Here is a 22,084-nt window from a genome sequence, read left to right on the forward strand (position 1 = left end):
AATATCATTTATAAATACAGAAAACGACAATGGACCCAACCCTGAACCCTTAAGGACTCCACTAAAAACATTAGTCCACGATGAACAGTGTCCATTGATTTACCACTCTCTGTCTTCTCCTACTCAACCATCCCTTTATCCATAGCAGCAATCTGCCTCCAATGCCACACTGTTATTACTCTCAGTTATTATAATTTGTGCAGCAGTCTTGCAGTCTCCCATGTGCAACAGTATCAAAAGCCTTTCTAAGATTAAAATATATGATATCATATCAAAAGCCTTTCTAAGATCCAAATATATGATATCATATCAAAAGCCTTTCTAAGATCCAAATATATGATATCAAAGTTATTCCCTGCATCCAGTTCCTTTGTGACCACATCATAGTACCCAATCAAATTGGTCAGGCAAGGATTTCTCTTAACAAAAACATGCTGTGTCCGAGCTATAACTGAAGTCTTGTCTAGATGACCCTGCAGTGCTCCTTTAACCAGTGCCGCCATTAATTTTCCTGGAACAGAAGTTAAACTAACAGGTCTGTAATTACTTGGGTCGCCCTTTGATCCTCCTTTGTGAATTGGGGTCACATTTGCACATCTCGAGTCCATGGGTACCTCCCCGGAGTCCAAAGAAGCTCTCATAATTATGGCTAAGGATTTACTTATTTCCTTTGCTGCCTCCTTTAATATAACTGGATAGATCCCATCCACCCAGGGTGCCTTTTTTTTTTTTATCTTCAACAATTTCTCCTCCACTTTCCTCTCAGTTATTACAAAATCATCTAGCTCACTGCCAGAGTTTACTTCACCTCTGGCATTCCCCTTCCTGAATAACTCCTCACGTGTGAATGTAGATGCAAAATACTCGTTTCCTTTGTTAGCCCCCTGAGCTGGATCATCAACAGTTGAATCATCAGTATCCAGTGTACCAATCTGATTCATCCCTTTCCTTCTAGAGTTTACATAGGTAAAGAACTCTTTTCTGCTTTTCTTTGCATTCTTTGTCAAGGATTTCTCATAATCTGCCTTTGCCTGCCTAATCTCCTTTGTGACTTGGTTACAGACCAGCTTATATCTATCATAGGCTTCCATGTCACCCATTAATTTATATGTATTCCATGCATTTTTCTTCTCTGCCATATGTCTCATTAGTTCATCTGACATCCATTTAGGTCTAAACCTTGAACAATATTTCTTAGTTGGTATGTAAAGCCTAGTAGCTTCCAAGATAAATTCTTTGAATGCTTCCCATTTTGAATTTGCTGTTGGTAACATCATCAGTTGGTCCCACTGTACAGAATTTAAATACTGTCTCAGACCATCGTAGTCAACTTTACGAAAGCAGAAACCCTTCCCTTTACCCCCCATGGTAGTTACGTCTTTGAGTAAATCCCACTTCAGCACACTGTGATCACTGCCACCTAGTGGTTCCTTTATTTGCAGATTCTTAATGCATGAAGGATCACTACTGATAATCACATCAAGAGTATTACTCCCTCTAGTTGCCTCCCGAACATGCTGATGTAGAAAACAATCATCCGATTAATCCACAAAAGCCTTGCTAGTGTGTGCGAGTGACCAAACCGGAAATTCCAGTCAATATCTGGGAAATTAAAATCCCCCATTATAAGACACTCTAATTTATTGGCCCACTCTATTTCTCTGCACAATTGCTCATTATACTCATCAGATTTATTAGGCCTATAATACACACCTACTCTCATTTTTCCTTTCCCAGTGGTTATGTCACACCAAACAGATTCAACATTGCATTGTCTCCCCACATCAATTGGATGCACTTCCTTAGATTTGATGTGTTTCTTAATTAACAGCATAACCCCTCCTCCCTTCCTGTCCTATCTATCCTTTCTGGACACATTGTACTTCCCAAATTCCAGTTCTGCACTGCTTATGTCTGCTTGACACCATGTCTCTGATATCCCAACAATATCTGCCTTTGATGTCTTGACTAGCACTTCAAGCTCATTGAATTTATTAGCTATACTCCTCACATTGGTGTACATGCAAGTATACATGCACCTGTTTCTACTCTTAGTTACCCTAACACAGCCCATGTATTTACTTGTTCCACTGTGACTCCCAGCAGTCCTGGGAATTCCCATTGCCTTGCTTTCCAAACTGCTGCTCAATTGCATTTCAATAGAAGTAGTGCAAGAATCACTTTTACCTCTGCCCGTGGCTACTGTTACTCTATTATTCTGTGTATCCTCCCCCCCCCAGGTTGTTGAGGAGACCTTTATGCTAAATATGATTAAAAGCTTTAAATGTTGAGAGTAACTACTTGAGCTTCTCCAAACTTTTCAACCAAATTTGTCCAAAAATTAGTAATATATACAAAAATATCACACTGGCGATCATTAATCAGATAGAAAGCTTCAAGGTGATATACAACTATATGTAGGGTGTAGTCTCATTTTGTTAAGTATCAATAAGCAAATTAGGTTTACTACTTAGTGCATTAATTGGTTATTGGATTTCTCCATTAATCTGAAAAGGACTGAGGTAAATGCAAAGGTATGATAATAGGAAGAGAGTGGGATTTGTTATCCCTTTTTTGAAGGAACTTTCTGGATATGAGTATATATACAGAGACAAGTCAAAACTGCAGTTAATTCTGAAGCACAGAGTTCCAAGAACAAATGTAGAAATTTCGTCAGGACCAAAAGACATTGATATCAAGAATATTTGGCATTCTTCCATCATTTTTCTGATAGAAGATATGCACAGTTGCTAAAAGTTGACTTCTATAAAGCAAGAGATTTATATATATATATAAAAAGATAATTACTGGAAAAGAGATTTTTTTTTTTTTTAAAATCCAGATTGGATTGGAAATTAAATTTCACTGATAGCATAGCAAGCCTACAATTTTTTTTGTCTACAGATTTCTGTTTGGATTATCTGTCGGCCAACATGTTGCATGATTTGCTCTCTTCAGGAATGCTGAGTAAAAGTTTTCTTTACAACAATTCTCTGCTGTTCTAGACTTGGTTATCAAGAGCATTTCCAAAATCTCATCAAAAAGAGATCTGAACTGAGGTTTTGTTGTTGTTGTTTTTTTTCACCTGCTGAATATCCTCACATTAAGATTTGCTATGCAGAATTGATAAAATGACAAGTGTGACAAGATAATTTATTATATTTCAAGTTTCATTTTGCACTTTTCAGCACCATAAACCACTGTACATCAATTCTCCTTTAATAACAGCTTGTGGCAGGTCAACATACCAAAACTGATTGAACAAATACAGCAAAACATCTGTTGCTTCAATTTCTTTATCTTCAATAATACTGAGTAGTCATTGAAAGCTGTCCACAAAAAATTTCCAATTTGAAAATGATATTCAGACAACTGATAAAATTTGTATTGCCTTAGCATTTATAAGAATATTTTTTAAATGAAAGTGTATGCATGCTTGACTGTGTTTAAAGACCAACACTGAGTACTTGGTGCTAAGATTTATACTCAACTTAGAGATAAATACCTTTATGAACAGTTCTGCATAAGTTGAAAATTTCTTTTTAAATTGTATAGCACAACTTGAAAAGGGTGTTTTCTGTATAGAGACCATGTGCCAGCTGATGAGACACCAGCACCTTTGAAACAGCTTATTCTAGTTTAAATGAATAATGGATTTGCCAGCTCAGGTGATGCTACAGTTTCAAAAGATATTAGCAATTTAGACAGATCCAACAGATAATGGCATTTGCCTATGAGCTTAACATAAACTCAAATAAAATCCAAGCCATAGCACTGAATACTCAGTGTTGGTCTTCAGGGAGAACAGAATGCTCCCTATGATTACAAACTGCAGTAAAGCATATAAATTTTATTTGATTTCAACTGTGATTGGTTTAATGTTTTCTGTGCCTTCCTAGTGGCTGTACAATCAGAGGTCCATCACGGTTTTGGGAAAGATAGAAATTGTGCAGACTATACGTTATATACTGCATGGATTATATGCCACATGGTGTGTGCTACTGCATCACTGATTGACATCTGAATGACTGTGAGTGCATTGGAGCAGGCCAGCTGCTTGTAGGCATTCCAGTCAGCTTGTTCAAGCTTCCACATTGATCAAGGGAATGATCAATGTAGACACATTGGAAGTGATCATTTCCCATATTACTGGGACGTGATCACTCCCAAGGTTTTCAGTTACTTCCCATGTAAATAATGGGGAGAGGGAAGGGATCAAATGGACAAATCAATGGCAGTAAAACCATGTGAGTGTTGATGAAAATATGTACTGGTCCCCAAGTTTAGAATGAAAAAGTCATTATGATCCACGAACTCTATTAATTGACTATGTCCATTAATACTAGCATTTCCCCATAATGTAAACCATTAAAATCATCCAAGGTGAGAACAGGGGATTGACATCGCAGCTATGAGATTAGTTCATCAAGGCATTCCTGAGAGATGTCAGTCTCAAGCAGCAGGTATATGGAGCAGACAGTCAGGAGAAACTCTACAGCAACATGAATTGCTGTAGAGTTTCTTGCTTACAATTGCTTGGTAGAAATGAGTGAAATTTGCTGAATGGGGATGTGACTGCCCACTGTGAGATGACACCTTATGATGAATTAAGTATTTTGTGTGACATTACACTAATATTAATTACTGTAATCACACACATAAAGCATAATACCAGCTGTTTGGAGAAGCTGCTCTGATTGTCTTTCATTTTTTAATTTTGATTAAGAGATCTCCAGAAGTCACTTAATGAGTCAATCCCTCTAAAGCCTTCTGTATGAAAGATGGAGGCACCTTTCCAATAGATTTCTCAGCATTGAAATGCATAATCAGGAACTTAGGTGCAGATCCTGATGCTGCTAATGTCCTGGATTTTTTTGCAGCAGTGATGTCTGGCCGAATGTTGTAGTTTTCTGACAGGGACTATGTTGGGGCCCCCCATAAGAATTTACAATACGAGAATTCACGAGGATTTTGAGTTGTTTCAGTGCCCGAGCTCCAAACCTACCACGGAGTCCAAATGGTCGCCCACTACCTGGGAAGCAATAAATATGCTCAGAAGTGGGACAATGCGGCTATCCCAGCACTATACCCACCTCCACTAGCCTGAATCCTGTCCCTTGAGCCATGAGGGTAGGACATGGCATTAATGCAGATGACCGTTACTACCAAATTCACAAAATGATTGAACCTGGGCGATTGTACCCCAGGTGGCTCTCATCTTTTTGAAGCAGGGGCCAAAGTGGTGTTGAAGCTGGGCCTCTCAGCCACTAGAATCCTCCTTTCCCAGTTTCCACAGGTTGCAGCACACAACAAACAGGCTGCATTCCCATGGTAGTAGGCCAGAACCCAGGCTGTGTGTCTCATCTGGATGACCTTCAGCATCACTGGAAGGTTTCCTCACCATATACAGTTGCCCACATATCGAGTGATACTTGGACTGAACCTGGTGACATCTTTCCAATAGGTTTCTTGGCAGTGGAATGAATTCTCTACATTAAACAAATATCATCACAAAGGAGGATTGCAAAGTGAAGAGAGTGATTACAGACCTGTAAGCTTCACTTTGTTCCTAGGAAAAAAAAATGGAGTAATTGGTAAAAGAAGTAATGCAGGATCATTTAGAAAAGAAAGCAATTATACTGCAGTCACAGCATACATTTGTTAAAGAGCAATCTTGTCTGATGAATCTGACTGGATACTAACAATGAAAGTGAATGCAAAAAAATAATTTTGACAACATTTCAGAAAAGCTTATGATACTATTGCACATAAATGACTGCGGTACAAACCGGAGCAGTGTGGCATTAGGGCCAAGTTGCATATATATGGATAAAGGAATGGCTGTTATTGTTGTTGTTGTTATTTGGTTTTTAGGAGCATTAGCAACTAAGGCCATATTGCTCCGGGATATGCGGTGGTCATTCCCTGAATGACCTTTCCGCATCCTCCGTATTTGGTGGTGACGGGCTCGAACCCCGGTCTAATCAAGAAGCGTGTGCTACGCACTGCTGCTCCTTCCCACCTGGCTACGGAGGCGCCAGGAATGGCTGGGTGGGATAAGAGAGTTGTTATGACTGCTCTTCTTTTACCAATATTATCAATGGACTCCCCCATGGTTTAGTGCCGGACCCATTGTTTTTTTTTTTCAAGATTTATTAATGATACTGAAAAAGCACATGATATAATTCAATATCAGATGATAAAGGTTCACAGGATAGTTAATGACAGTAATCAGAGTATGCTACTGAAAGAGGATTTAGAAAAATCAGGCAGATAGGTTGAGAAGTGGCAATTAAAGTTAACATTCACAAATGTAAAGTATTACTTATGGGCAGTGGTAATCTCAGAAAAGCATGCCAACTATGAAGGCCACACTTAAAGTAGTAGACAACAAAAGAGACCTGGGGGGTAATTGTGCAGTCAAACATGAAGTTCACTGAGCAGTGAGTGCATGTGGGCTGTTAAGACCATGTCAATAATAAACAGGAATTTTGCCCTCAAGAATAAGGGGTAATTAATCTACTGTATAAGGCAACAGTTAGGCTACATGTTGAGTACTGCATATAGGTCTGGAAGGCTCATTCTAGCATGGATGTGGATCTGTTGGAATGGGTGCAGAGAAGAGCAATGAGATTAAGGGGAATCAAATGGTACCCTTATCAATAAGGACTTCAGTTAATATTAGTATTAGTAATGGCCGTATGGTACAAGAAAGCCTATGGCTTACACTGCACCATCCAAAAAAAAAAAAAAAACCCTGAATAAAACAATGATAAAAAAAATAATAATAAATAAATAAAATAAAATAATAATTAATAAAAGAAAAGGAAATTAAACCTATCATCCTATGCGCTTCCCTCACCCGAAGGTACTATCCAGATGACCTTTGAATTTCCCCAAACTGTCAGCCTCTACCACCCATGTAGGCAACTTATTCTAGTAATTTATAACTCGCTGGCTAAAATAAAACTTCCCGCAGTCCAATCTAAACATTTCCGCCCATAACTTGAAATTATGTCCTCTAGTTCTAGCATCATTTATAATCTTGAAAATTTCATCCTCATTCATTTTACTGATGCCTCTCGAGCCTTAAACACCTCAGTCAAATCTCCTCTAAGGTGTCTAGTTTCCAAACTCTGCAACCCACATATTCGAAGTCTTTCTTCATAAGGACGCCCTTTTGCCAATCTCACCAGGCGAATTACCCGTCTTTGCACCCTTTCAAGAAGCTCGATGTCTTTCTTTAGGTGCGGTCTCCATACTTGAACACAGTATTCCAAGTATGGAGTACTGTGTTCAAGTATGGAGTACTGTGTTCAAGTATGGAGACCTAGTACTGTGTTCAAGTATGGAGTACTAACAAAAGCCTTATATAACGGGATTGATTATCACATCCCTATCTCTACTTGCAAAAGTTCGATAGATCATCGATAGGACACCACGGGCCTTCCTTTCAACTATTTACAATGGTCAGAGAATTTCATGTCTGACCCTATCGTAACGCCCAAGTCCCTTTCCTCCAGTACTGGGCTTAGTTGAACTCCACCAAGTGAATAAGTTATTTTGGGATTACTGTTTCCCAGGTGTAATACCTAACTTTGTTGGATTAAAGCATAGCTGCCATTTTTCTGACCATTCCTGAAGTCTATCTAGGTCTCTCTGAAGAAGCTCAGCTTGACAGTGATCATTAACTACTCTACCAATTTTAACATCATCTGCAAATTCAGACATCACACCTTCTATCCCTTCATCGATGTTGTTTATGAAAATTAAAAACAACAGTGGTCCTAATACTGATCCTTGGGGAACCCCACTTCTTACATCAACCCAATCTGAGGAATAGCCATTTATCACAACCCTCTGCCTCCTGCACTGAAGCCATCCTGATATCCATGTAAGGATTTTCCCTGTGATTCCAACCTGTTCCAGCTTATAAAGCAACCGCTCATGTGGGACTGAGTCGAAAGCTTTGCTGAAATCTAAATAAACAATGTCGAAATTATTCCCTAAATCCATCTCGTGAGTGATCCTTTCAAAATAGCGAACCAGATTTGTTAAACATGATTTTCCCTTCACAAAACCATGCTGAGAATTTCATTTCGATCCAAATGATCTCAAATTCCACCCTTGATCACTGCCTCCATGATTTTCCCTACCGCTGAAGTCAGACTGACAGGTCAATAATTTCCCACTTCACTCTTAGGGCCACCCTCATGTATTGGAGATACATCGGCACTTTTCCAATCCAACGGAATCTCCCCAGAGTCTAGTGATGCTCGCATAATTAGCCTCAATGGTTCAATACACTCACTTGCCGCCTCCCTTAAGATTATAGGGTATATTCCATCAACTCCAGGAACCTTACTGGCCTGTAGGCTCGAAAGTTTTTTCATTAAATAATCTTGCGAAATTTCAATATCATTAATTATATATTTTTTAACTTCGCTCCCACAATTTCCCATTGCCACAAAAGGTTTTTCATTTGTAAATATCGATGCAAAATAACTGTTGAGTTCATCTGTAACAGCAGCTGGTGTATTTAATATTATCCCCTTTCCCTTACGTAAATGTCCGATCTCGTTTGTCCTGCTCTTCTTGGCATTTATATATGTGAAGAATTCCTTATCCCCCCCCCCTTTGTTCTGTTTCCTAGTGATTTCTCATAAACTGCCTTTGCCTGTCGAACCTTTTCTGTGGCTCTATTACAGATCACCTTGTAGCTGTTATAGGCTTCAGTACTTTTTATTGCTCCGTAACTTTCCATGCCACCTTTTTCTGCTCAAGTAATGTGGCAACTTCACTATTCATCCAACTTGGAACCCTCCTCATGGAGTATTTTTTTAATGGTATATACACATTCAAGGCATCTGTGATTAATGTTTTAAAATTATACCACAGTTCAAATGTATTCATTCTCTGCGCGATATCTACCCAGTTAATAGAGCCCATGTAGTACCTTAAGGCATCGTAATTTCCTTTTCTGAAATTAAAACCCATTCCTTTGCCTTTTACTGCTGCTACCTCTCTCATCATCTTCCACCATAGAACTCAGTGATCACTTCCTGCTACTGGTTCCTCTACTGTCAGCCCTGTTATGTCATCTGATTCGTGGGTGATGATGAGGTCTAGGATATTCTTTTCTCTAGTACTTTCCCTGACATGTTGATACAAATAACAGTCATCTAGTTGATTTAAAAATTTTATTCCCCATGTTGAGTTTCCTTCCCATTTACTGCAATCATTTAGAGGCAAATTGAAATCACCCATAATAAGACAGTGACGCTTACTTGCCCATTCCATTTGCATGTAGAGGCTTTCATCATAATCTTCACAATCACCTGGTCTGTAGATTACTCCTATTCGCATTATACCTTTGTTTCCAACTATCTCACACCATACAGATTCTATACTAGCATGTGAAACGTCTGAATCTGGGAAAGCTATCGTTGCACTCAGGCTACTTCTGATAAGAAGCATTACCCCCACCACCCCTTCTATCTACCCTATCCTTCCTAAATACATTATACAAGCTGTACTGAAGCTCATCATCCCCTATTTCCGGATGGCACCACGTTTCGGTAAGCCCTATGATGTCCGCGTTACTTGTTTTAACCAGCAGTTGAATGGAGTAAGCTAAATGTTGCTGCTGTAATAGCATTTTAGGAGCATCAGCAACCAAGGCCATATTGCTCTGTGTTTATTGTCTGTAAATTGCAAGGAAGTTAAATGCTGATGGCATTCTTAGTCTTGCTCAGGAAACAGATATAAGCATAAATTTAAACTGAAGAAGGATGGTCCCAGGACTGAACTTTGTGTGGAAATTTTCTTTCAGCCTGAGGGTAGCTGATTTTTGGAACAAACTTCCATGTATTGTTGTGGAAGCAGGTAATCAGAATAAATTTAAGGAAGAATTAGACAAATTATTAGAGGGGATGGACAGGCTATGTGGGAAGTGTGTGTGTGTGTGTGTGTGTGTGTGTGTGTGTGTGTGTGTGTGTGTGTGTGTGTGTGTGTGTGTGTGTGTGTGTGTGTGTGTGTGTGTGTGTTTTGACAATATTATATTAGCCTGCTTCCTTGCATTATCTGCCACTATTAATACTAATATTAAATTAATAGGTTGGTACAGATTTATATTCTTCACTGACACAGGATAATGAGATGTGGAGAATTGTTTTTCATTCATTAAGGAGTTTCTGGTGGATGGCAATCATTCTTTATTCAGACTCAATAAAAATGCAATTGAACATTTTCAATCCATGGATGCATTTTAATAATCAAGTTTTGAAATGCTTGCATAAAGTTCAAATGGTCTAGCCAACAGTTCTTTTTTAGTTTATTTTTATCTGTTGTGTATCATATGAGACATGTCCCACGGTTATCCCGATCAAATTTACTGCAAATATGAAATCTTGTTAAACTTCCACTATATTAAAAGGTATTTGTAATACGAAGCAAAATTTTTCATTATGCCTGTAGTATATAAGGCTCTTCCACCATGTTTAAGTAAATATACACTTGCAGTAATGTGTTTAGTGGAAATTAGGATTGGCAGATTAGCTGAAATTAGCTAATCAAAATATTATCCTATAAAAGATAATAAATAAGAGAAGTAAATTCATTTCAGGGAGTTAACCAATGAAATAAATATTTATACTCCACTCTGATACATAAAAGGTAGCAACAGTGAATTAGTGCCTTCATTTCCCCCCTACTTTTAGGTCTTTTATTATTGGTACAAGATTTAATTTGTATAACTTGATGAACTTGCTCACATAATTAATAGTATCAACGATATGGTTGATCATAAAGCATTTTGATTTATTTCTTTTTCTGACTCGGGTGTACTGAGGATTATAACCCTGTCTTAGGTACTATATCATTAAATACTCATTAAATACAACAATGATTGCTGTAATGATTTTGCGTGTGTGCATGTGCGTGCACACACATGCATATGAGAGATTATTAAAATTTGCATATAAGAGCAGACAACTTACCTGTACAAGAAACGGAGTCAACGCCAGGTCCAAAATACTCTACTATGGCACCAGTTCCCCCTTTAACCGTTAGAATGCCTGCTACTTTGAGAATTACATCTAAACAAAGAAAAACAATGGTCTGAATACGTATTTTATTATTTATTTATATTGGAAACCAAAATTAATCAATCAGAATTGTCATGAAAGTAAAATATACAGGGTTACAATTCAAGTGACATCAAGTTTTCTTCTCTGAAACAGCCAAAAAATGCATCATAGGAGTTTGAATGCAATGTACATGTGTGTTTTGGGTTCTTGTACAAGAAGTGCAATGACCACAACATGAGTAACATATGATATGAATTATTAGTCAAATTTCAAGATGGACAGACTTATTAAAAAAGGGAAAAGCATATGTAGTCCCTTCAGAAAGGTAATGAGTACTGAATTTGTTTTGTTTTTGAAAACATAGTTCTTGCAAAATTTCAAAGGATAAAAGTGAGTCTCGTCATTTTTGCTGGTGAAATTTGAAGAGTTTGCAATAATTTTGACTTTTCCTTATTTTACATTATTAACTGAAGTACAGGAATAGTCTTAAGTGCATGATTATTTAGCTAATGACCAAGCGAACTATTCCTTTACTATAATTTATAATGGAACTTCATTATCAAACAAACTAGGTCTTATTTGTTTATATTACTTTGCAAATAGAATTTTAAGATCCCTAATCACATAGGTTAGCTTATTTTTGTTTTTAGTTAAATAGTTATAACTTCTTATGCATACAACCATTATTACTGGTTGGTTGGTTTCAGTTTTCTTGGTGCATTAGCAACTGAGACTATAAGGTGCCAAAACTACATCATATAAAAGATAACAGTTAAGATTTCAGTGATCTAATCAATTAGGTCCCTATGTCAAAATATATAACAATAAAAATATTTTAAAAAGGCATATTTTAAATAAGAGTAAAAAAAGTTTAATGATTTTAAAAACAGCTGACACATAGTCATTGTGGATAAAATCTGATGAGGGCATAAGGCTCAGTCAGATTTTATCTATGACTAAAAGCAGTAAAATATAAAGTGTATTCATGGTTTGGTTTGGTTTGGTTTGGGTTTTATTGGCGCATCAGCAACTGAGGCTATAATGCGCCAAATACTGGTCATATATAAAAAGTTAAAATCTTCAGTGACCTAAGGAGTTAGGCCACCATGTCGAGATATAAAAGGAGTAAAAGTACAAAACATGAACAAAGGAATGACAAATAAATTTTAAATACGAGTAAAAAGGTTTACTGATTTTAAAAAGTTAAAAACAGCAGACACATTGTCATTGTCGGATAAAATCTGACTGAGTGTATAAGGCTCAGCCAGATGACTAAAAGCGGTAAAATAAAAATCACGTTCGTGTCTAAAACGTGGACACTCAGTTAAAATGTGCCGTATGCTTAAATAGGTGTCACAGTTCTCACACATAGGACAGTCATCTGCCCTCAGCAAAAAAGGCATGTGTAAGATGTCTGTGTCCTATGTGGAGGCGAGCTAAAACAACTTCCTCTCTGCGATTCCTGCGCAGACTAGACTGCCAATGTCGGATTACAGGTTTTATCTGATAGAGCTTGTTTGTGACTTGCTCATGCCAGGATTGTTGCCATTGGGACAGTAATTTATCGTGTATTAGCTGCCTGTATGTATAGGGGACTAACAGGCAATAAGTTTTTTGTGGGGTTCTGGTGACCTGGCCGCAGCATCTGCCAGTTCATTTCCCACGATCCCAATGTGGCTTGGAATCCAGCAGAAATGAATGTCGAAAGAACACTCAAACAGTGTAGCGTCTGCTGAATCCGGGTCACAAATGGATGAGGATTATACCTCATACCCGATAAAGCCTGCAGTGTACTTAGAGAGTCAGTGTACACCATACACTTTTGATACCTATGGGTTTTAATGTGGTCCAAGGCTAACATTATAGCATTCAACTCAGCTGTATATATGCTGCATTCTTGGGGAATCTTTCCAGATATAGAACGATCTGGAAAGATAGCAGCACATCCAACAGACAACTCCGACTTCGAGCCATCAGTGAAGACAGGCAAGAAGTCGGAATATTCGGTCCGGTGGGCAGCGCAGAGTTGGTGGTAGACAGAAGATGGAGTTATGGACTTACCCCAATTTTTAAGGGAGAAGTCGCATGATGGAATGCGAGCATGCCAGGGTGGAAGTGATTGCCTTGGTGACTGGGCAACATTGTCTACCATGATGTCGAGCTCTCTGAGCAGATCTTGGACACGGATACCAAAAGGCCGATTGGCAGTCTGAGTGTTATATAAGTTTTCCCATTGTGGCTTGAAAACGGACGTCCACGTAGGGTTGTCTGGCAGGGATTTTAATTTAACAGTATATTTTAAAGACAATTGCTTTTGTCGCAATGACAGTGGTGGTTCAGATGCTTCAACATATAAACTCTGGACAGGGGATGTTCTAAATGCTCCAGTAGCAATACGGATGGCTTGGTGGTGGACTGGGTCCAGCCATCTAAGTACGCTGTTTCTAGCCGATGTGTACACTTGGGACCCATAGTCTAGTTTAGATCGGACAAGTGCATGATAGAGGCTGAGCAAAGTGGAGCGGTCTGCTCCCCATTTATTGGAGGAAATAGAGCGTAGGAGATTCAACCCTCTTGTGCACTTTGTCCGCAGTTGACGAATATAAGGTAAAAATGTCAACTTCTTGTCAAAAATGAGCCCCAAGAATTTTGTCTCGGGTGCTACTGGAATGATGTCTTGTCCGAGTTTAAGTTCTGGTTCAGGGTGAAGGTTCCGTTTGCGACAAAAGTGTACGCAGACAGTCTTCTGTGGCGAGAACCTAAAACCATTAGTCACTGCCCAAGAGTTGACGTGGTCTATGGCATGCTGCAATTGTCTTTCAATGACCCTCATATTGCATGACTGCAAAAAGATGCTAAAGTCATCTACAAAGAGGGCACTGTTTACGGTAGGAGGAAGTTGTTCGGTTATAGAGTTAACTTTGATTGCAAAAAGTATAACACTTAAAACTGATCCTTGTGGAACTCCCTCTTCTTGGCAGAATGGTCGGGAGAGGGTGGATCCTACACGAACTTGGAAAGACCGGTCTGTAAGGAAGTTTTTGATAAAGAGGGCAATGTGTCCCCTAAGACCAAAGTTATATATATCTTTTAAAATTCCATATCTCCAAGCCGTGTCGTACGCTTTTTCCATATCAAAGAAAACTGACACCTGGTGCTCACGTTTTAGGAAAGCATCACGTATAGATGTTTCCAAGCGGATTAAATGGTCAAGTGTTGACCTGTTCCTTCGGAAGCCACACTGTATCCTGGAAAGGAGGTCATTAGCTTCTAAATACCACAGGAGACGAGCATTGACCATTCTTTCCAGGATCTTGCACAAGCAGCTCGTCAGAGCGATAGGACGGTAATTTTTTGGTGTTTTTGGATCCTTTCCTGGTTTCGGAAAGGGAAGGATGGTTGCCACATGCCATGAGTCCGGAAATGTCTCTTCAATATAGATTCTATTATAGAGACGGAGCAAACGATCCATGGATTCCGATGAAAGGTGTTTAATCATCTCATAATGGATGTCGTCTGGCCCAACAGCACTCGCCTTGGAGAGTAAGAGTGCTGCTTTCAGCTCCCACTGTGTAAAGGGCTGATTGTATTCCTCGCGATTGTTAGAGGACAGCTTTAGGTGATGTTTTTCTGCTCTCTGCTTGTGTGCAAGGAACTCTGGGGGGGTAAGCTGTTTCTGAAGACACTTTAGCAAATGTCTCTCCGAGAGTATTTGCAATTGCAGTTAGATCTGCAATTGTACATCCATTATGTTCCAGGATCGATGAAGGGTGTGAGTTGTATTTGCCCTTCATTTTCTGAACTTTGTCCCACATGGCTTTGGGACTGGCGGCCTGTGTAAGGGAAGATGTAAATTTGATCCAAGATTCCTTTGGCTCTGACGTCTAATCTACCGTGCTTTGGCACGTGCACGTTTGAAGGCTATTAAATTATCTGTGGTGGGGTAACGACGAAATATTCCCCATGCTTTGTTTTGAGCCTTCCTAGCTGCTGTGCATTCTCCATTCCACCATGGTTTTGGAAAACGTGGAAAGCAGGACGATGTCCTGGGAATTGCAACTGCTGCTGTCTGGACTATACTTTCTGTGATGTGTTTTACTGCCTCATTAATTGGCTCCTGGCCGACTATAGTGGTATTAAACGTTGCCAGATGACGAAAGGCATTCCATTTGGCATGATCGATCTTCCAACGTGGTATCCTCGACTGGTGACATTCTCCCATTTGAAATGGTGGATAACACGGGGAAGTGATCACTACCATAAAGGTTATCTTCAACCTCCCATGTACTCAGAGGCAGGAGGGAAGAGGAGCAGATGGAAAGATCAATGGCAGTAAATGTACGGGTAGCCGTGTGGAAAAAGGTGTTAGATCCCACATTTAGAAGGGCCAGATCATTGTTTTCAAGCAATCGCTCGATAATCCGACCCCTTCTGTTGATGTCAGAACTACCCCACAGCGGATTATGCCCATTAAAATCCCCTAATAATAGGAAAGGGGGTGGCAGTTGCTTAATGAGATCATCAAGGTCTGCCTGGGCGGTGTCGTTCCCAGGTGGCAAATAAATGGAGTAAACAGTTAATAGGAACCCTACTGTAAGACGAACTGCTACAGCCTCTAGATCAGTGGTAAGAATCACAGCTTGAAAGGGGTTGTGGTTACCCATAAGGATAGAAACTCCTCCGTGGGCAGGTCCATCCCCAGCTCTGTTTCTGTGAATAACTGAGCAGTTAAGTAAGTAAGGATCTTCATTTGCCTTTAAATACATCTCCTGTAAGCAAAAGCAAGTTGGTTCATGCTTACTCAGGAGGGCCTTGATGTCATCTCTATTTCTACGAAATCTCCACGGCAATTCCATTGGAGAAATTTAAATGTACCCATTATTTTGATTTACTGGGTCCGTCTGGTGGCTTCCGAAGGGCTGAGGGCTTCATTTTCTCAGTCCTGGGTTTATCTCTCTTTGGAAAGACTGGACGTTGGCCTCATGTATTCATGTCTATAACACAGACACTCAGATAAAATTTGTTATTTGGTTTTTAGGAGCATTAGCAACTAAGGCCATATTGCTCCGGGGATATGCAGTGGTCATTCCCTGACCTTTCCGCATCCTCCATATTTGGTGGTAATGGGCTCGAACCCCGGTCTAATCAAGAAGTGTGTGCTACGCACTGCTGCTCCTACCCACCTAGCTACGGAGGTGCCAATAAATTAAATGTTGTATGGTTAAAAAGGAGTCACAGTGTTCAAACATAGAGAAGTTATCTGTCCTCAACAGGAATGAATGTGTAAGATAACTGTGTCCTATACATAGGTAAGCAAGAACTTCCCTTCTGTGGTTCCTATGCAGATTAGACTGCCAGTGTTGATTACAGGCTTTACCTGATACCCAGCTTGTTTGTAACCTGCCCATACCAATATTGCTGCCACTAGGAGAGTAATCTACTGCGTATTACAGTTACGGTTGTTCTGGGGATGTGGTTAACTTGTTGCAGCATCAGCTGGTTTATTACCCTCGATCCCAATGTGGCTTGGGATCCAACAGAAATGGATGTCAAATGAACATCTGCTGGATCCAGGTTAGGAAGAAATGAGGATTATATTTCATCCCCAATAAAGCTTGCAGTATACTTAAAAAGTCAGCATACACAATCATCTTTGGTAACTGTGGTCCAAGGCTAATACTATAGCTTTGGGCCACAACTACTGATGGGTATATTATATGCTGCATTTGTCCAGGATCTTCTCAGATATAATGTTATCGGGGAAGATGGCAGCCAACCCAACACATGACTGACCCCAAGATGTCAGTGAAGACAAGAAAGAAGTCAGAGAATTCGGCTGGGTGAGCAGAAAAGTTGGTAGACAGATTTAGAGTGATGGCCTTTATCCACTTTTTAATAAAGAAATTGCATGATGTGTTCAAGCATCACAGGGGGATGGTGGTGAGTGCCTTGATTACTCAGCTGCATTGTGTACTGTGATGTTTAGTTCTCTTATTAAATCTTGGATACAAATACCAAAGGGATGGTTGGCAGTCCTTATGACTGTTATAAAGAATGCTCCAATAGCAATGCAAATGGCCTGATGGTGGACTGAATCAAGCTATCAAAATAGATAGGCTGTTTTAGCTGATGCATGCACCTGGGACCAATAATCTAATTTAGAATATAAGAGTGCATGATAAAGCTGAAGCAACATGTAATGATCTGCGCCACTTGTTAGAGGATAAAGGGCATGACATGTACAGTCCCTTTGTGCACTTTGTTCAAAGTTGACAGATGTAAAAATGTCAAACATTTATACAATTCAAAAAAGCAAGCTTAATACAGCATAAGCCAAAAAAAAAAAACTTCCCATTTCACCGATTCATTCACCCCCATAAATTTGTCCAGTTCTTCCTTGAATCTATTTTCAAATTATATAATAATATTAGTATTAGCATTAGCAATGGCCACATGGTACAAGGGAAACTATGGCTTATGCTGCACCAGCCAAAAATAATAATAATAAAAAATTAATTAAATAAATAATAATAAGTATAAAATTTAAAAAAAAATTAATATAAGAGAAAAGGAAATATGCGTTTCCCTCCTCCCATAGGTCCAGCTGACCTTTGAATTTCCCCAAACTGTCAGCCTCTACCACCCATATAGGTAGGTAACTTGTTCGAGTAATTTATAACTCACTAGTTAAAATAAAATTTTCTACAATCCAGATGAAATTATCTACAACTGAAATTATCCCTAGTCTTTTCTAGTTCTAGAATAATTTATAACCATGAAAAGTTCATTTTACTTATGCCTCTCAGAGCTTTAAACACCTTAATCAAGTCCCCTCTAAGGTGCCTAGTTTCCAAGCTCTGCAACCCACATATCTGAAGACTTTCCTCGTATGGATGCCCTTTTGCAGATCTCACCAAGCAAGTTACCCATCTTTGGACCCTTTAAAGAAGTACAATGTCTTTCTTTAGGTGCAGTCTCCATAGTTGAACACAGTATTCCATGTATGGTCTAACAATAGCCTTATATAATGGGATTATGACGTCTTTATCTCTACTAGCAATTGTTTGTTAAATCATCGATAGGACACCATGGGCCCTCCTTGCAACCTGTTTACAATGCTCATAGAACTTCATATCTGATTGTATTATAACACCCAAGTTTCTTTTCTCCACTAATGGCTTTAGCTCAACTCCACCAAATGTATAAGTTATTTTCAGGTTACTGTTCCCCAGGTGTAATACCTCACCACTTTGCTGGATTAAAGCATAGCTGCCATTTTTCTGACCATCCCTGAAGTCATCTAGGTCACTCTGAAGAAGCTCTCCTTGGTGGTGATCATTAACTACTCTACCAATCTTTACATCATCTGCAAATTTAGACATCATGCCCTCTATCCCTTCATTGATGTCATTATGAAAATCAAAAACATTGAGTAGTCCTAATACTGATCCTTGGGGAACCCCACTTCTTACATCAACCCAATCTGAGAAATAACCATTTACCACAACCCTCTGCCTCCTGCTCTGAAACCATCCAGCTATCCATCTAAGAATTTTCTCTGTGATTCCAACCTGTTCCAACTCGAAGTAACTGCTCATGTGGGACTGAGTCAAATGCTTTGCTGAAATCCAAATAAACAATGTCGAAATTATTCCTTAAATCCAGCTGAGTGATCCTGTCAAAATAGCTAACCAGATTACTGAAACATGATTTTCCCTTAATGACACCATGCTGAGTATCTTTCAGAATTCCATTTCTATCTAAAGGATCCTGAATTCCACCCTTGATCATTGTTTCCATGATTTTCCCTACTACTGAAGTTAAACTAGCCCCTGGCCATTGGGTGTGACAGGACAATTTAACTTCACTTAAATCTATATATGTCCATTGTATTCATTTAGTTGCAATAAAGATTTTCTCTCTCTTTTCTCTCAAATAACCGGCCGGTAATTTCCCACTTCACTCTTAGAACCGCCCTTATGTATTGGAGATACGTTAGCACTTTTTCAATCCAACAGAATCACTCCCGAGTCCAGTTATTCTCTTATAATTAGCCTCAATGGTTCAATGCACTCACTTGCAGCCTCCCTTAAGATTATAGGGTGATGCCATCAACCCCAGGAGCCTTACTGGCCTGCAGGATCGAAAGTTTTTTCATTAAATAAACGTGTGAAATTTCAGCATTGTTAATTACATTTTTTTCAACTTCACTCCCATAATTTCTCATTGACTCCAAACGTTTTTTCTTCTGTAAATATCAATGCAAAGTAAGTGTAGCGTTCATCTTCAACTTCAGCTGGGTTATCAAATTCTATCCCACATCCATTACATAATAGTCCAATCTGTTTTGTCTTCCTATTCCTTGCATTTATATATGTGAAGAATTCCTTATCCCCACTCTTTGCCAGCGATTTCTCATAATCTGCCATTGCCAGCCTAACCTTTTCTGTGGCACTATTACAGATCAATTTGTAGCTGTTGTAGGCTTCAGTACTTTTTATTGCTCTGTAACGTTTCCATGCCATCTTTTTCTGATCAAATAATCTGGCAACTTCCTTATTCATCCAACTTGGAATCATCCTCTTTGAGTATTTTTTAATGGTATATAAGCATTCAAGGCTTCTGCGATTAATGTTTTAAAGGTATACATAATTCAATTGAATTCACTCTCTGTGCAATATCTACCCAATGAATAGAGGCTGGGTAGCACCTTAAGCTGTCATAATTTCCATTCCTGAAATTATAACCCATTCCTTTGCCTTTAACTACTGCTACCTACCTCTCTCTCTCTCTCTCTCTCTCTTCACCGTCCACCGTAGAACTCCATAATTACTTCCTGCTACTGATTCCTGTATTGTCATAGCCCTATTATGTTGTCTGGTTCATGGGTGATGATGAGGTCTAGAATATTCTTTTCGCCAGTATTTTCCTGACATGTTGATACAAATAACAATCATCTGCTTGATTTAAAACTTTTACCCCCATGTGGAATTTCCTTCCCATCTCTGATCAATTAGAGGCAAATGAAAATTCATCATAATCTTCCCAATCACTCAAACGAGTACCTTTGCTTCCAACTATCTCACACTACAGATTCTATACAAGAATGTGAAATGTCTGAATCCGGGGAAAGCTTTCATCGCGCTTCAGCTGCTTTTGATAAGAAGCATGACCCCACCACTGTTTCTATCTGCCCTATCCTTCCTAAATACATTATAGATACCGTACTAAAACTCACCATCCCCTATCTCTGGGTGGCACCACGTTTCTGTAAGCCCTATTATGTCAGCTTTACTTGTCCTAACCAGTAGTTTGAATTCACTCATTTTATTGACAACACTTCTGACATTACTGTATAAACAATTAAGACTTGGTGTTCTCGTATAGTTAACTATCCTGACACACCCCTTAAAGTTATTTAAACTCGCTTCCCTGGCATTAGCTTCCCACTCATTTGAAACATTCCTGCTCTCAGAACGTCTTGCTAATATGTTCTGTTGCGGTAACAAACTTGAGGTATGTGCAAGCATTACTTTGACCAATACTATCAGATAAATGAGTACAGTCTGTCCTCGTATAGCACGATAGTTGGGTTCCTAGAAACCCTCGTGCAATGCAAAATCATGCAATATAAACAACAGGCCCTATGGGAAAAGTGGGGTTAGGTGCCGACCCCAAGATTGAACACACATTTGGAACCAAAACATTACCAAACACAATAAATAATCGGGTAATTTTAATCGTTATAAAATACGTAATAAAAAATAATATTATAATATTCTTTTATTTTTATTATAATATAATAAATAATAAAAAATATTTATTTTTATTATATTATAAAAAAGTATTTTTTACGAATAAAATACGTATTTTATTCGTAAAAAATTTATTATATTAAATAAAATAGTCGTAATAAAATACTTACATATTTTATAATACGTAAGTATAAATTATAATACGTAAGTCGTAATAAAATGCTTAAGTATTTTATTACGTAATAAAATATTGCTTTTGCTTCTATCGTAAGCAAACTTGTTTTTTGTTTGATTTTCTATCCAAACAGATGACAGCCGTTCCATCTCTCCCAATTCTTGGATTTTAATTACACTTTAAGTTGTTCCTGCTATGAAAGTTGTTTTTATTTTCTCTGCATTCTTTGTAATTCTCGGCGTTGCCTCATTTAGGTCTGTAGCACGTGCAATATCACACGGTCTTTCATTTCGCTCAAAGCGTTTCACAATTTCATATTTTTTTCTCTATCGACAGAGGCGGACTGGCCATAAGCCTTACCCGGGAAATCCCGGTGGGCCAGAGGCCGGTGTGATTTTGGCCATAAACCGTTGTATGAGACCACTATAAATTTTCCCGGGTAAGAATTTTTGACCCAGTCCGCCTCTGTTTATCGATATTGCTTTTCTTTTTCTCTCTGAATCTGTAGTGTCTTCACCAGGACGCTTCCTTTTCACACCTTTTAAGCATTTTACTCATTTTTAGGGAATAAAGCACAATTACAAAACGAGGAGGCACGCTTGATACACATAAACAAAGCTGCGCATGTGTAGCAACTGAATAAACAACACCGTAAAGGCCGAGATACGCTATTAACACCTCACATTTTACTAAAGCACATTTCTTGGGATTATTACAATAAAACAATAAAAACAATTTCCTGTTGCGTTTCTGCTAGTGGAATCTGTTATAAACTGGTAGTAAACTCGATCTAATTGCATTTGCGATTATATCGATAGCTGGAATTGTGTTGGTTTTTACTTTATTATGGTGAAATGTGTTTCCCCTTCACTGATAAAAAAAAAAAAACAAATACATTTTCAGAATCTTCTTCATTCCTATCGTGTTGCGTTCAGTTGGGGTGATTCCGCGTTCGACTGCCATTTCTTGTAAACACAAAGGTGAATCATGTATAAGCGAATTCGGTTCGTGCTATATAAGATAGCGTTCCCCTATTTATAAATCGTGTATGATCGAATTCGTGTAAT

The 22,084-nt window shown here is 38.7% G+C and overlaps 1 protein-coding gene across 1 annotated transcript in view; it reads right to left on the reverse strand.

The window, feature by feature from the left end:
• The window catches only part of LOC150083068 (aconitate hydratase, mitochondrial-like), a 305,010-nt gene that overhangs the window by 143,773 nt on the left and 139,153 nt on the right, over positions 1 to 22,084 (reverse strand). Inside the window, exon 10 of the mRNA XM_090377767.1 lies at positions 10,998 to 11,096. Coding sequence (XP_090233893.1) covers positions 10,998 to 11,096 — 99 coding nt within the window. The remainder of the gene's footprint in view (positions 1 to 10,997; positions 11,097 to 22,084) is intronic.

The sequence above is a fragment of the Mastigoproctus giganteus genome, chromosome 7 (genome assembly GCF_048544385.1).
Source record: "Mastigoproctus giganteus isolate SK-2022 chromosome 7, ASM4854438v1, whole genome shotgun sequence".
NCBI classification, from domain to species: Eukaryota; Metazoa; Arthropoda; class Arachnida; order Uropygi; family Thelyphonidae; genus Mastigoproctus; species Mastigoproctus giganteus.